The 17,290-nt window shown below is 40.4% G+C and overlaps 1 protein-coding gene across 1 annotated transcript; it reads left to right on the forward strand.

Annotated features, from left to right (window-relative positions):
• The first annotated feature begins 977 nt into the window (after positions 1–977).
• LOC147153283 (transketolase-like) lies at positions 978–15,457 on the forward strand. The gene is made up of 14 exons (XM_086027065.1): positions 978–1,322; positions 3,010–3,127; positions 3,656–3,769; positions 3,891–3,988; positions 7,707–7,898; positions 8,332–8,450; positions 9,001–9,197; positions 9,408–9,572; positions 10,727–10,883; positions 11,251–11,381; positions 12,100–12,183; positions 12,820–12,913; positions 12,989–13,111; positions 14,802–15,457. The coding sequence occupies exons 1-14, from the start codon at positions 1,216–1,218 to the stop codon at positions 14,987–14,989; spliced, it is 1,887 nt and encodes a 628-aa protein (XP_085883191.1). The 5' UTR covers positions 978–1,215; the 3' UTR covers positions 14,990–15,457.
• The last annotated feature ends 1,833 nt before the right edge of the window (positions 15,458–17,290 follow it).

Below are 17,290 nucleotides of genomic sequence, written 5' to 3' on the forward strand. Positions count from 1 at the left end.
TGTCATATGTTCCGTTTACTGCAGTTATATGTATTTTGCCACTGTCGTAAAATTTCTCATTTACGCGCGGACACTGTAGGTTGGTTGTATCCCCTTTACGGTTGTGTGTGTGTCCAGAAGAGCAGGAGGACTGATGATGGAATAAATAGATAGTAGCATACCGCAACTACTGAAGTGTTGTGTTGTTGTGCTGTTGCGTTGACTAAACAAATAAAGATGGATATCGAAGCTACAAACGCAACAACTATTTTAAATTTTAAATATTCTTTTAAAACATCTTTTCGGATCATTTTTATAATCATTGCACATGCTCACACCTCAGAGACAGTTATTTGCTTTATGCTAGTTCTTGTTTTATGTTGTTGTTGGTGTCTTATGTTGTCAATGTTTGGTGAGAACACCAGTTCCCCTCACTGCTAAATAGATACAGTGGACCCCCGGCACCTGTCGATTCGCAATTTTTTATATTTTTACGTGAATGGCGTTTTGCCTTACAGACATCGCATTATATATATATAATGTGTATATATGTGTATATATATTTATAAATATATACATTGTATATATATATATATATATATACATTGTATATATATATATATACATTGTATATATATATATATATATATATATATATATATATATATATATATATATATATATATGTATATATATATATATATATGTCTGTAAGGCGGAAACGCCATTCACGTAAAAATATTTTTTAAAAACTGCGAATCGACAGGTATATATGCGTGTGTGTGTTTTTTGTAGAATTTTTCGAGAGTAGAAAAAAAAAAAGATTGACCTCCCCAGTGAATTTCAATACGCGTCAAATATACGCGGATTTGCGAATAACGCACTGTAATCCCTATACTACTCTACACCATAAACACAACGCAGTGGATTGTGGCTGTGGGCGTGACCTTGGCCTCAAACTAAAAACCTCCTACTATTGGCTGTGCTAGTGCGTGACTCTTCGGAGTTTGAGTGCATAGTGCAGGTTGCTTTTAGCGCTAGATTAGCCATATTCATAGGATTTGCCTGCTAACACGCCCCCTCCCGCCCCAAGTCTCTACCCTCCCTCACGCGTTTCACTTCTGTCACTCTGCTGCAGATCCACGTCCGCCTTTTTAACCCTTGCAGTCGACCATTGCGCACGCGGGACTATTTTGGGGGTGTTAACTCGTCTTAATCTGGGTACACGGGTACAACATGGAAGACTACCACAAACCAGACCAGCAGACGGTGCAGGCGCTCAGGAACCTCGCCAACCGGCTCCGGATCAACTCCATCAAGGCGACCACTGCGGCGGGCAGCGGGTAAGAGCTGAACGGATCCCACCTTGGCTGGCGTGTCACGGTCCAAAACAAAAGCACAGTTGGACATCAAACTAGGATCAATGATCGAAAATCCAAAATAAAGATGCAGACGTGGTTACTAAATACAATTTGTATAAACATGAGTGAAAACGTGTAATGAAAAAAAACACACCGATACTGCAGGATTGTCTCGAGACAGGTGCAGAAAATAGTCGATGCAGATATATTTTACGCAATTTAGATATTCCACTCGTAATGTTGTCGAAATAATTCATTTAATGTTTTATGCAAGCATGAGCCATGCTATATTGCGGTTTTAAGAATCAGGTGTGTTCTTTTATTAAACCTTTCATCCGCAGAATACATTATTTCTGTATTAGAAGAAGAAATGCTCAAAGTTTAAGTGCACAAAATGGTTGCTCATATACAGTACTGTATCTGACCGAATGGAACGTAAACGCATTATACTGTATCGCATAGTAATCATGGCGATCCCAATTAGCTCCGAAAGATTATGGTTAAGTAATACTAATGCGATCATTACTCTTTTCGACCTGCGTAGATGAATCTATTCATGAGTAGAAGAATAAATGTCATGAAATTGAATAAAACGTGGACTATTATATTTATTAACTGTAATGTTGCACGGGAATTGAATGTATTCTTATAGTTCACTGCGTCATATATGTTCTAAATCCCGCGTCAAAGTACGCGTCAGAATTTCCGCTCTCCGTTCACTGATGAAACAGACAATCTTTAAAATGAAGAGGAAAGTGATTTGGTCCAGCCAAGAGTGGTCCGAATTGCTTCCGTGTTGGGTTATATAAGGAGGAGGAGGGGTGTATAAAAAAAAGGGAGGAGCTAAGTCCGGTTCGGTGCAGTCCGCGGTCCAATGCACTCAGCGGAACTTATTGCACAGTCAAGGCCGAATGGAGCTCTCACGCGCGACCCACTAGCACGCTACAGTCGCTACAGCGTTAAGTGCTCTCAATTCAATTGAACAACTACATCCAGTTATACTTTCAAAATAAAATCTTTTTTTTTTTTTTTTTTCCTAAGATCGACTTTTTCAGTCTGTTGTATTTCTCTTAATAAATCACCGGCTACTCTATCGTGACAGGTTTAATAAATGTTTTTGTTTCCTAACAGAAGTGAGGTCTATTAGTTTTCCTGGATAGATTGAACGTTCTACTTTATTATTTTTAGCTTGATTTTTTTTAAATTAAGGAGTAGGTATTGTTCCGAGGACTCACTCATTTCAATATAATATATACATTTCATCCATAAACTCACTGAATGTTTTTTAGGTTGTGGTTCCCCTCATTTAATCACATTTTCCCTTTCAGGACAGATTAAGCCTTGATGGAGGAAGGCTGCAGTGAGGTATTTCTGGCATGTAGAGTGGAAATGGATAGAGCAATAACCTGCAAGATGTAATATCCAAAGAGTGTGCATGCACAAATACGACAATATCTCGTGTGTGCGAGAGAGGGAGGCCTCTCTTATCTCTGACTACATGCTCTGGCATGAATTAACCCAGTAAATGCACAGAAACTGTCAATATGCATCACCGATGGGCAATTCTTTTTTGTTGTTTTACTTCCTCACCTTGACATGCTTTGGCTGTGGTCTATTTAAACATTAGACCAAATTATAACATACCTTATGTCTTGTTCATCTGTTTCAGTCATCCCACATCATGTTGCAGTGTTGCAGAGATCATGTCCGTGGTCTTCTTTCATACCATGAAGTACCGACCTGAAGACCCACGCAACCCCAACAACGACCGCTTCATCCTTTCCAAGGTAGAACTGCCTGTCCATATTGTCCATATTAGCTGTGTCCGGCGATTAAACTACATATACAGGTACTCCACAGTACATTTGACTCATCACTGAAATGTATTTATTTCATAATCCCCTAGATTCCCTATATTTTATTTGCAACATGATTATATTTTCTGTTTGTAACAGTGCTTGCGGTCTCACCTGATGTCTCCCTCAATTCTGATTTATGTATGGGACTTTTGTCAAACAGGTTAAACAAAATGATTAACAGTATGAAGGACCAACAAAAGGTGTCTGTGTTGCTTACAGTATTTCCTTCACTTAATGCAGAGAAAATAGTTCAAACAAATATCCACTTCTATTTTACCACATTTTCTGTACGACATCCAATGAAATGCCGTGGAAATGCTACATTTCCACATTACATTCCAATTCCACTTTTGTGATGTTCAAAATTCCTCATTAACTTAAACATTCCTCCACCCATTATCCAAACGGCTTCCTTATTCATAAATTAGCATTTTGATCTTTGCCACATGTTTCCAGGGTCATGCTGCCCCTGTGCTGTATGCTGTGTGGGCGGAGACGGGCTACCTGAAGGAGAATGAGCTGCTCAACCTGCGCAAGGTCGACTCCATCCTTGAGGGTCACCCTGTCCCGGTGAGGAACCTCCAGAAATGGATGACCCGGCTGTTGACTCTCATCTTTTTACATTATGTGTGTGTGAAAACTCAAAACAACCGTGCCCGATTTTTGACCCAATCATCTGTTGTGCCAACAGAGGCAGCAGTTTGTGGATGTGGCCACAGGTTCTCTGGGCCAAGGTCTGGGAGCTGCCTGTGGAATGGCCTACACCGGGAAGTACTTTGACGAGGCCAGGTAACAAACACCAAAACCACACTCATACGATTACCCATTTGGTCGAGAGGTAGACACACACCTAGGGTTGCAGAATACTGAGAAATCTGGCAATTTTGTTTTGGCTTTGCCAGTTTATTGTCTTGCAACATTAGATTGGTTAAAAGAATGTGTTTGGATGCAAATTGTGTTGACTTCCTGCCAGAGTTATAAGAGTTTGGGATTTGTTAGTTTTTATTAGATTTTTTTTTTTTTTTTAATGCTTCCTTTTAGTTTTAATATTAGTTTTAGTTTTTTTTTTTTTAATATATCGCACATTTGTCGAGTGCAAGATAAAACGAAAAGACCACAAGTATTGTGTAATGACGTAAAGTAAACTACAATTCGCAAATGCCTGTTTGCCCTTCCTTCTTCTGTATGGATGTACACAGATACCAAAATGAATACTTTTAAAATGAACCCCAAAAGTTCATGCGTGATATTAATTGACAGACTCAAGACTCAAATAAAGGACATTTTTATGCTGTCAATATAGTTAGTTTTAGTTAGTTTTATTCAGTAAATGTAATCTTTCATTTAAAATTTCATTTCGTTGTCATTTCTTTAAAAGCATTTTCATTTTTATTTTATTCCGTTAACGAAAATGTATTGTGACTTTAGTTTTAGTCATTTTGTATGTTTCCATGAATGAATTCATTCAAATTCAGCACCAACTAACCTCACCCATTATTGGATAATGAATTCGTTGATTGACTTTTCCCCGGACTTGTATCCATATAGTGTAAGAGATTTTGAATGACAGCAGCCCATTGTGTCGACGTGACATTTTAGCCTGTAGCGTCGGAACAAACCGCACCCTGACAGGTGTGTTCTGGGTTGACACTTGTAAAGCCAACCATGCGCATTAACGCTGTCACTTTTATATTTAACATCCAATATTACCTCTTTAATGTAATTCGCCCTAGTTACAGTATATCCTCCACGGATAAGCATGGGTAGGTGAAGAAAAAGTGAAAGTGAAAAAAAAAAACTATTTTTAATCAAATAAAATGAAGGACATTACGTATGTGTATATATGCTGAATTTTCTATTTTGAGGGCAGTGTTGGCACATTTGCTTGATAAGGGAATGAAAACAGCTCATCTTAAAGGCAATATAGTGTGCTGTTTTATTTTTTCTGTTTTTTTTTTGGTGGTGTAACATCGGTGTGGGGAATGCCATAGTAGTACTCTTCTCTTTCTCTCCAAGCTGCGAGCACTCGCTTGTTTCTGCTCTAATAAGCACGCATGCGAGTGCACTCCCTCCACGCCCCATCTCCCCATCTGCTTCACTCTCCCCCAACACCTCCCCAAAATGGAAACGTGCACCGCCTCCCTTTTGGTGTGTCTTCTGCCTTATTGTTTGCTCCACTGTGTGCGCAGCATGCGTACAGTACATTCGTGCAGAAGGCTGCATAGGCTTTCCCCGCTGTGATGCTCAGAGCTGCTCATCACTCTAATTCAATGCTACACAAAGGCTCCAAAGCCCCAAATCGGCTTCGAGCACTGATTTGATGGAAATTCAATTCTATTGCCTGAAAGTGACCGTTTCAAATCATTTGGATACTACACTGGCTTGTAATGAAGAGACGAGAGACATTTTTTTTCTTTTGTATGAATTCAAGGGTTTCATCATGCCCTATAACCATGTGGGCATGACTGCATGTCGTCGCCATGGAGACCCCGCATCACCTACTTCAGTGGTCTGTAGCTTTTTATAGGTCAAGCAATTGCATTTGGTAACCTCCAATTTGATGCTGCATGCTTCCATGTTAGACAGTAAAAACGTGATTTCTCTCCAGCAATCAGCAACACTGGCATTATTCATATTGTTTTGGTGTTTGTTTGTTTAAAAAAAAAATAGAATAATAATTATGATTTAAAAAAAATATATAATCTGGAGTTAAGTTCTTATCTGTATTGCAAATCTCTCTAGTCTTGTACTGATAAATTGAAATACTTTGGAATGTTCACTAAAGGAGCAGGAAGTGAGTCTTAAAATCAAGCAAAATGAGGGTGTGGTTGTTCAAAAGTACAAAAAATGTATGCATGAACGAATGTGTCAAATGCAGCACAGTTGAGGGTGATGATGCTGCAATAATCCGCCGTAATGAATGTAGAAATATGAGATTATTGAGTGAAACACAGACAGGCAATGGACGTGTACTGACTGGAAATGTGTTCTTTGATGATTTGCATAGTTGTCCATTGTAAGGAGGGTGCGGGGGTCTTTGTGTGCTAAATAGCGCATTGACATTATGTGACATTGAGAAAACGTGAAAATCGAATTGTTACCTAAAGCATTTTTTTTCGTGTATTTGACTTAATATAAAGTCTCTATCATGACAAGAATTTACCTAAAGCATTGACATTCTTCGTTTTGAAAAATCATGGTAGGTGAGAATTATTTCTTAATTCAAAGACTCTATTCTTTCCATGCATTGAATTAAAAAACGAACCCACCACAGCTGTAGGGAAAGCCCCGGAGCTGTTCTTCCCTATTGTTGCTTTAACCGTACTCAGCTAACATCACTCCATCTCGTTGCATCCACCTTTGTGGAATTCCTATCAGCTTATCTCTTTCTTCCTTTCGCCTCCGTGCGCTTTGTTGTTTCTTTGCGTGTGAGGTTGGAATGCAAAGTGTCTCTGCCTATCTTTCCGCTTTAATAAGAACGTGTCTATTTGACCGGAAAGCTGTCAGCAGTCGTTACTCTGCGGGAGTGAGGATGTAGTGGGCGGGGCGCTGGTGAAGTGCGCCTTTGTGTGTCTAAGCATCACATCAGGCCTGATCCGAAATTGTGCTCAGGAGAGAAAGCTGCTGGTAAAGACGCCCCGGCTGCTCTCAATTTCTGCTATTCGAGTGCTGTCTAGAAAAGAGACTTTAATCATTCTCTCTGCATTGATGATGTAAAATCTAGAATACAATTTAAAATCCTTTCATAGCTTTTAAAATTTTAAATTGAAATGGTTATAAACCGTTCTATTCCCCATAGTGCCTTCTCATCTACTGTTCAAACGATTTAATCTACACACCTTCATCCTACTCAAACACTCAAAACTAAACCCATTAATTGACATGCTATTATGTTTAATCGTGCAATCAAACACGTGAGAATTTTTTTTTTTTAATATGTTAAGTAACACTGGTCAATTTTTTACATTTTTTTTAAATCAATGATACAAGTAAACGTTTTCTCCAGCACATCGAGTTTTCACAATAATAACAATTAAATAGTAACAATAAAGTAATATGGTAATATATTTAGTAAAATTTATGAATCAACTCATTCACTGCCATTGACGAATTTACTTGTCTTTTCACAGTGCAGCCATTCAATGTATTTATATTTTTTTCTATTTTTTTCAAACGTTAGGTGAAAGAGGGTCTCAAAATGTCTGGCAGTGAATGAGTTAAGGGTTGAATTCAGCAACAGGTGGAATTTTTTTCAGAATAGCTATACATTACAACGCATGGTAAAATCCATATTGCATAAGCTTTTATAGGTCAAACTCAAAAACCTGATGTGCTATGAAAACAAATTAAAGACTTTTTTTTTTTTTTAAATCAGTGTCATTTAGGCGCACATTAAGACACCTCTCATTAAAATTTGCTGCTGATTGAAATTAAATCATGATCCATGATATGCCCAAGTGCCTGTTCATGTGGTTTGGTTTCTGTGTGCCTGGTTGTATGCGCACAGCTACCGGGTGTTCTGCCTGCTGGGTGATGGCGAGCTGTCCGAAGGCTCGGTGTGGGAGGCCATGGCCTTCGCCTCCTACTACCAGCTAGACAATCTAGTGGCCATCTTGGACATCAACCGGCTGGGCCAGAGTGACCCGGCGCCTCTCCAGCACCACGTCGAAAAGTACCAACGACGCTGCGAGGCCTTCGGGTGAGTTTGTTACACCGTCAAATGATGTAGCGGTTGAATATTTAATCCAGTTCTTTACATGCTACGTAGAATCTCTGTTTATCAGTACGTTAGCATGATTAGACTCACTTCGTGCAGAGTGAAATATAACCAAAATCCCAAATTCATCATTTCGAGAAATTTGAATGTGACATGAAAAACAATCCAAAATTATTTTTCATATAGAATACTTGGTAGGAATTGGCTTTCTGTGTGTGTTTATCTTGTGTTAATCTGTATAATACCGTACAAGACTTTCACTTTTTGGGCTGAACTACTGAAATCAACTTTTTGGCAATATTCAAATTGATTGAGATGCACCTGCAAATGTGTGAATTCCTTTTCATTTAAAGAGATGCCCAATTGGAATAGAATAAATCCAAAGCAGGTTTGATAGTTGAGTGTATTTGTGCAGGTGGCATGCCGTCATTGTGGACGGACACAGCGTGGAAGAGTTGTGCAAGGTCCTCAGTCAGCCTCGCCACCAGCCACTTGCCGTCATTGCCAAGACCATTAAGGGCAAAGGCATACAAGGTAATATTTGACAACTATTTTTAATTGATGAATAACCTCTTCATTCAATGTGATGTATAATTTAATATGAGACCCTAACCCCATCGTAATCCCATCCCCTCTTTTTAATCCCCAAGAATGTGTAGAATACACACCCCAATGGCCTATTGTACAAACGTTTTGTTATTATTAAGGAGGGGACTGTGCATTATTGTGTGGTCGTTGGGGCTCCAGAACATGGGCAGAAGCAGTTGTCATAACATTCTAAGGCTGTGGTCCACGTGATTATAACCTTTGACCTTTAACGCAGTCTGTTTTGTTATCTTGACTTTATGCATGAGTCAGCATATATATGGGCAAAACCGGTCATAACGTTAAAAAAACTCTGCATTTATAAAATCAATAAAGCCCAATTTGATTGATTTGGCATTTAGTTTGCTGAGCGGTGCTCTTAACATTGTGATGACTTTATTAAATTACACACAATGGTCAAAGTACTAGAAACAAGCGTATGGCGCAGTGGAGATATACACCACTACAACCACAACGGTGACGTGTGTGTACCTTCCAGCGGCCGAGGATAAGATGGGCTGGCACGGGAAGCCTCTCCCCAAAGACATGGCCGAGAGCGTCATCAAGGAGCTTCAGAGCCGCATGGTCAGCTGCAACAAGCGCCTGTATCCTTCGCCGCCCAGCGAGGACGCCGTACCCGTCAGCCTGCGCAACATCCGCATGTCCAATGCGCCCAATTACAAACCTGGGGAAAAGGTAAGCGAAATGAGGCGTACAATTATTGTTACCATCCACAAATACATTCGATTTTTTTTTTTACTTGCAACGCGTGGTCAAAAAGGTATTTTTTTCAATGAGTGTAAAAGTGAATAAAAACACAAATTGGTTGCAGTTGCTATGCCTGACTGGGATTTGACCTTTAAAAGCGCTTCATCAAGTGTCGTCTGTCTGTGCGTCTGTGAGCAGATCGCCACCCGGAAGGCGTACGGCATGGCTCTGGCCAAGCTGGGCCGCTACAATGACCGCGTTGTGGCACTTGACGGAGATACCAAGAACTCGACCTTCTCCGAGCTCTTTAAGAACGAGCACCCCAACCGTTACGTGGAGTGCTACATCGCTGAGCAAAACATGGTATGATGGGCGGGGTTTTTTTTCAGGCATGTATGCTTCAAGTTTAATGAGCGCTACAGCCATAAATACTGTAGCATATCAAACTTGACAAATGAAACTTTACAGCAAAAGAATTTTCTTTTAAAACACAGTGGACCGTCAGAACCAAAATGATTTTTCTTTGGCTTCTTTTGTTGGTTGCGTTAGTTGGTAGTGTTCCCGCTATTTGCAACAGTTACTTGTTTTCGCTTTATTTTGCCGTTTAGGTTGCTGCTTACGCTAAAATTTACACATTTCGACAAAATTGTTGGTACTCTTATGTTAATGAAAGAAAATATAATATTAGTAAAAGAAAGAAGAAAATAATTGTGAGAATAATTACAAATTTAATGAAAACTAACTAATTAAAATCATCGCTTTTGAATTGTGGTTCAACAGATTTACTTAAGAATAATAACTCATGAAACAGGCCTGGGCAAAAATAATTGTACTCATAGAACATTTTGAAAATAATTTGAGCATAAGGACATGTGCAACCAAGGTGTGTTCTCTCAATAACATCATAGCTGTCTTCAAATTTGTAATCAGTCAGTTGCCACATTGAAAGGGTGACAAGTAGTCACTGTGAGGATTGGTGACATGATGTGTACCACACTAAACATTGGCCAGAGAAAGCAAAGAGACTTGTTTTAGGCTGATTAGAAAGCAAATTTGAGACAAACCTGTTAAAGGTAAAGGCTACAATACCATCTGCAAGCATCTTGATATTCCTGTGACCACAGTTGTGCGTATTATTCCGAAATTGAAGACCCACGGGACGGGACTGTTTTTAACCTCCTTGGACGTGGCCGCGGGAGGAACATTTCTGACAAATGCAGTGTCCACTGTACAATTCTATTCCGTTTTCACTATTAAAGGTAGCAATTACCAACCCAGAGAGGCAAGAAACTAACGAAGAAACTTTTAAACTGCTGGCCACTTTTATTTTAAAGCGTAGCTATTTATAGCATTGTTGCTCATACCAAAAATAATACATTGCACAATGGTATTCTGAGATGAAGATACTTCATATGCGTTTTGGAAGTTGTGTGGTTACAACGGCGCCTTGGATGGAAATGGTTTAACATCAGAAGGTGTGGCGGTTCAAAAGATTACTCTCACTTCCCTTCTCCCAGGTGAGCGTGGCGATCGGTTGCGCCGTGCGGGACCGCAACGTGGTGTTTGCCAGCACCTTCGCCACCTTCTTCTCCCGCGCCTACGACCAGTTGCGCATGGCCGCCATCTCCGAAAGCAACATCAACCTCTGCGGGTCCCACTGCGGCGTCTCCATCGGTTAGCCAATCACAAACTAGATGGTCTTTTGAGGGGGCTCATGGCCAGTTTTTTCAACGTTAAAGAGCTCACTAGTAAACGCTTCCCCAGAATCCTCAACTTGATCCTCCCATCTTGTCACCTTCTCCTCCTCCTCCTCTTCCTATTTCTGGAATCAGCAACCTCCCTCCCCGTGTCCCCCTCACGAGTCATGGAGGAGATCTGATTCTTTCCCCACCTCCTTCCCTTTCACCTTCTCCTCCACCTCCTCAGGTATACTGCATGGTCACTACCTGAATGCATGCTTGTCTGCTAGCATGCTGCACATATGTGAGCTTCGCTCTTCACGTCGGTTCATATATACATGTGTGTGTGTGTGTGCGTGTAGGAGAGGACGGTCCCTCTCAAATGGGTCTGGAGGATCTGGCCATGTTCAGAGCCATTCCCGGGGCCACCGTCTTCTACCCTAGTGATGGTGTCTCCACGGAGAAAGCAGTGGAGCTCGCTGCTAACACAAAGGTACCAATAATGCAGTTACTAGTGGATTTATTGCAGCGTGGACTGTATCCAGTACTCAAAACAACTCATCTTTATTTATAGAGCACTTTAAAAACAACCACAGCTGCGTAGAAAGTGCTGTATATGCTGTACTGTTGTTGAAAATTGGCAAAACCGAATGACCAATACTCGTGATGACAGGATCCAGGAAGCGCCCCGATGGAATAAATCCATACGTTGGGGTACAAAAGGAGAACAAAGAATGTTTTAGCTTCCGTTTTACCTTCATTAAATGTACCAAATGATCATTGCCCGATTTGTTTCTAGGGTGGGCAGCACAGTACTTTTGTGGTTAGCACGTCTGCCTCACAGTCAAAAGGTTCAGAGTGTGGACCTTCAGACTGTGGACCTTTTTCCTTTTACGGCTGTGCACGTGTAGGTTTTCTCAGACGACTCCATCTTCATCCCACATTCCAAAAACATGCGTGTTAGGTTTATTGACGACCCAAAATTGTCCACAGGTGTGATTGTGAATGGTTTGGCTACCTGTGCTCTGTGATTGGCTGCTGACTTGTCCAGGGCGTACCTTGCCTCTCACCCAGTGTGCCGGGTATATGCTCCAGCTCACCTGCAACCCTAGTGGGGGACACGTCCTGCAGAAAATGGATGGATGGATCATTTACTTCTCTGTCCTGAAGACACAGTATAAATGTGAGTTGTGATTTGTTTTTTGTCCCAGGGACTGTGTTTCATCCGAACAAGCCGCCCAGAGAACAACATCATCTACAACTGCAACGATAACTTCCATGTTGGACAGGCTAAGGTTTGTAGTGTTCGCTTGTTATGATCTTAAAAAGCAGCAAAAACATGTCTGTTAGGTTTGTGTAATTGTCGTCAATGTTCAAGTTTACATTTTGACACAACTTACCACCGAATAATTGCGTGAACACATTGCTTCAACACATTTGTTGTCCAACTGGCCCGATGGGAAGTAAAAATGGTTTGGTACTGTCCTGTACTTGATTGAGATCTTGGGGTCTTATAAGGCGGAAAAAGCAGACACAGCAGCAACATAGAGAAAATGCATAAGGAAGCATTAACAATGACGACACAACTGATTTCAATATTCCGCATCCATGACCTCACTTAAGAATATGGTTAAATGTTGTAAGATCCAGAAACTATTTGTGGTGCGTGTGTGGTGTAGCCTACAAATTACCTGCCCCTAACGTTCAAAAATCTAATACAAAAAAACACATAACAGCTGTAATTTTTCATTTGTTATCATTCACTTTTTTTGTTAGTCAGTTCACAATATTATTATGGGAATAAAGACAAAAAAGTCGAGGCAAATTAGCTCTTAGTCACGTTTTTTTTTGTTTGTTTTTTTTCTCAGTGCGAGAACTACGCAAGTTCATAAAGAGAATGCTGTCTTTTGATCCGTCATTAATCTTCTCAGGTTGTGTACAAAACCAATGACGACCATGTGACCGTCATTGGCGCGGGGGTGACCCTCCATGAGGCGCTGGCGGCCGTCGAACACCTGAAAAAAGGTACAGAGAACCTTGTTCTGTATTTTGGATGTGTGCGAAAACCCATTCAAAAATCCTCTTCCTTCTCCTCCACAGAGAGAATTAACATTCGCGTGATTGACCCGTTCACCATTAAACCTTTGGACTCCAAGACCATCATTGACAACGCCAGGGCCACCAGGGGGCGCATCATCACTGTGGAAGACCACTACTATGAAGGTGAGGTGTAGATTTTATTTGATAATTCGTTAGGCTTATGACATCATTAATAACGACGCCCATCTTTTGGACTAAGTGTTGTCATGAAAAGCACGCAGAAAGGCAGAGAAAAATAAATCACGTCCGGAATGATATGCCCTGATGACTCGCTGAGCTAAGGTCTTGGATTTGACGAAGTCTTGCGATGACAGTGTTCTGCCATGTCGGAGACATCGCTTTGACACAAATATCATCCAAATTCAGTGATTCCTGTGTGTGGATTTTGCTATACTGTATTCCATAAATGCAATATTAATCAGAATGCCCTGTTTTCAAGTAGTGGGCCTGCAAAGAACATATTCATGAAAAAAATATGTTTGAGTCGACTTTCCTTTTTAAGCAGAAAGCCGGGAGATGATTGCACGTCAACTCGTAAATAAAATGGCTTGAATCAGAATAAATACATCAAAAAAGTAAGGATCGAAAGACAAACAAAGACGAGGCTGTAGACAGAGTGACAAAATGTGGAGGAAATTGTGTGATACTTATGGAAGGAGATGAGAGGGGGGCCATGATACAGTATGTTGGTGGGGGGATGGGAGCCGGCACAGCCTGTCAGAGCTTCTTAATTTCCGCTTTAGCCTGTGGGCCCTCGCTGACCTACATACAGTACCAGCGCCATGCATTTAGATGTCCAAAATGTCTACTTGTCTGTTGTGCCTGTGCATACTTTAGCTTTAGCCTTCTGTATAAGGTGGACCAGCCAGGACGCCGTTCTTATTGTGTTTCTTGTGTGTGTGTTGTTGTGGTAACATTATTGTTCGGTTGTGTGCAGTGTTTGTACAAAGGTATTATACATGATCAAACTATGCTTAATGTATTCTAAGAGTTCGTGTTATAACACAAGTATGTGAAGGTGCAGCATTATCATATTATCTATTTTCTGGCCTATCGTACTCTTATGTTTCCTCAAATAGTGGCCTTTACTTAACACAGGGTTGGGCAGTCTTTTATGCTCAAATGATTTTTTAAATGATGGACAGATGGGCCTAGATGAGGTTAAAAAAAAAGTGAAAATGTGCATATAAAATATGTCAAATAATGTATTTTCATAATTAAATACAAATGCATTCTCGTTCTATTGTGTTATGTGTAATTGATGTAAATCAATTACTGTATCTAAATATTTAATAGAATAAATTCATGTTAAATGTATGTAAAATTGCTTGTTACTATTTGATTTTACAATGAATCAGTTATCGAATTATATAATGAGAATAAACTAATAGAATAGAATAACAAATTTGAAAATCATCTTTTCAACTGGCTATTGTGATAATAAATTAAGTAAATAAATAAAAATATAAACAGTAAATAAAAAAATACAAACACATTAAAAATAAATATACAGTAAAAATATAATAATAAATCAATTTAGAACAGATAAAAATGTGTGATTAATTTGTGATTAATCAAGTTAACTATTGAAAACATGCGATTAATTACGATAAAAAACATTAATCCACTGGCAGCACTAAATATAAAGGCACGTATGTATGTGTACGTGTGCGATTGCGCGTATAAGCAGTAGCGCATGGGAATTAAAATTGTTTGAAGTTGCATTAAAAACGTCATTAAAAAGCATTCCATTAGATTTGCTGATACCTGCAGAAAGCTTGTAAGTGTCCATCTTTGTTGTGTCCCTCATCAGGTGGTCTCGGAGAGGCCGTGTGCTCGGCGGTGGTGAATGAAAGCGGCTTCAGTGTGCACCGCCTGGCCGTGTCGCAGGTTCCACGCAGCGGCAAGCCACACGAGCTGCTCCAGATCTTCGGCATCGACCGCGACGCCATCATTCAGGCCGTCCGCAAGGTGCTCAGTGGCACCGCCAATGCCAAGTGAGGACAGACGGGTGGAGGGGCGCCCCGGTGAAGGTGAACTCTGTCCTATCGCCATGGTGATATCACACCTATAAGGGGAGTGGAGGGCCCACTCCTCATGAAAAGCCCCTTTACATTTAAAAATAAAAAAAATTGTCATTGATGTTGTTTGACACTCTAACCTAGTTCTGTTGGCGCACACACACACACACACACACACACGCATTTATAACCACTCCCTGTCCCCTGAGAAAGTTCTGATACTGCTGTAGTGTGGACGTAGAGAAGTCAAGTGATGTGTTTTGTTTTTCAATCGTTTTTGTGGAACCCCTCTCTTCTAGGGTGCGGCGCCACACCCACTCTCAATTGTAAGCCCCACCCACTAATGGCAACATGGTTTGTTTCGGAGCACTGACTGTTTTTAAACCCTTTTTGGCCCTCACTTGCGACAGGACGGCTTCACACCAATAAAAGGGTGCTTTCTTCACAATACTTGTCGATCTTTTGTTTTGTACAACACACAAACCTTGAATAAAAGTGCCATTGTGTCGTGTACTGATAATACCACACTGTTTCACGATAACGTAATAGGATATTGCACAAAGAAACGAAATACAATGAACTCCCACGTTCACAAATTTGCCTATTTGCAGATTTTAGTCGCCGTATCTGCTTGTTTTGTGCCAAGGCCAAAGCCATGTCTAATGTAAAAATATTACTCGAGTGCATTCTGGTGGCATCTTTGTTGAACTGAGGGGAGGAGCTTCATTTAGTTAGGTAAATAGAATCCTCATTTGCACCTTTAGTCTATTCCACAATGAAATTCTACATCTTAAGGGGATGTCAAGTCAAACATTTTCTTTACAATATGTCCTATGTGCACCCCCTCCCCCTCAATTAGTCTAAACATGACTTTCTGATTAATATTGCGTTTGTGGAAAATGAATCACTTAGCAAAATCAATCCATTTTTATCCCATCTCAGGGGGAAGCCATTTTGTCCTGCACTTCCAGTTGCTGTCCACTGAAAATGACATCACAGTGCTTAAGGAATCAGCTTGCGAACATCACCTGAGTCCTGACCAACTGTGATGTGATTTTTGTAGTCGACGGCAAAATGGCCGCTCCCTGCGATGGATAAAAATGGGCAGATTTGACTAAAAATTGAGCATCTGTTATTCGTCATCAGTTTGCAGTGTGGGTACCGTTCCGTCCTTCGTCATTCACCTTTTTTTTCGGGGGGGCGGATTACAATCTGGAAATGTTGTGTGCCTTCGATGAGCTGCATGTCTGACTGAGAGCATTTCACCCGGACGCGCTGCTTATATAGAGCTCTCACCTGTACTGCCGTCGACGTTGAATCGGCCATCCGATCAGTGCACGCTGTGTGTGGGAGGCCTCCCATCAGCGCACTGATTGGATGGCCGATGTAACCTTAACCTTCTCAGGCTCAAATTAAGTTTCCTAATAGTTTAGTTGTACTTCTGAGTAAAAAAAAAAAGGCTCATAGGATATGAATGTGTATTAATTAGAGGATTAACAATTAGTTGCTGCGAATCCGCAACACCTGCCTGGAGATTGTTAACGTACCAGACGCCACAAATATGGGGGACATAAATTCTACTATATTTCTGCACAAAACACTGTCCAGTGGTTGCAATTTTAACTGTTGCAGAAGCCTTTTGCCTAAAGGGAACATAGCAAGGGCTCCGGAAGTGAGCTCTGTGGTACACCTGTGTTGAGGCTCTAGTTTTCAGACAGAAATCTGGGTTGGATATAGTGGAGGTAAAATCAGAAATTTGCTGCTGAGAATGACATTTAAGTAACGATGTTACTTATTTCAGTATAAGAAAAAAATGTTTGCATGCATCTTTCTGCTGCATAAGCTGAAATAAAAAAAGAGCCCGGATCGCTGGTCCTTGGGACCATCATAAAAGCCCACATCCACCTTGTGTTGTGCATATTTTATATGTGTTAATAATTGAAAAGCCTTTTGAAATATTCACACAGACTGCAGCATGTGTGTTTACTATAACTTCATGACTGCTTTCATTTAGTCACACTGGATTTTGCAATCCCGTCTATCTATACAGTAAACATTACAAAACGTTCAGCTCAATTTCATTTCGTTTACATATGCGGTACACACTATCAATTCATAATTTGCGATACATGACTGCTGTCCACCTGTTTGTAGGAACATTGTTGTTTTGGTAAGTGTTTCTCAACCAATATTTTAAAAACTTCAGATACATAACATGTTTTATTTCTTGAGTACTAGCTAAATAGTTTATTCTAGTTATTTTTACTACATACTTGTTTTT

Source organism: Filicampus tigris, chromosome 1 (genome assembly GCF_054856515.1).
Source record: "Filicampus tigris isolate MCC_2025a chromosome 1, RoL_Ftig_1.0, whole genome shotgun sequence".
Classification (NCBI taxonomy): Eukaryota; Metazoa; Chordata; class Actinopteri; order Syngnathiformes; family Syngnathidae; genus Filicampus; species Filicampus tigris.

Bases quoted from the DNA above. Each gene is read 5' to 3' on its own strand.
- LOC147153283 (XM_086027065.1), top strand. From the start codon at position 1,216: ATGGAAGACTACCACAAACCAGACCAGCAGACGGTGCAGGCGCTCAGG. The intron at 3,770-3,890 runs GTGAGGAACCTC...TTGTGCCAACAG, and splicing joins TTGAGGGTCACCCTGTCCCG to AGGCAGCAGTTTGTGGATGT. The intron at 3,989-7,706 runs GTAACAAACACC...GTATGCGCACAG, and splicing joins AAGTACTTTGACGAGGCCAG to CTACCGGGTGTTCTGCCTGC.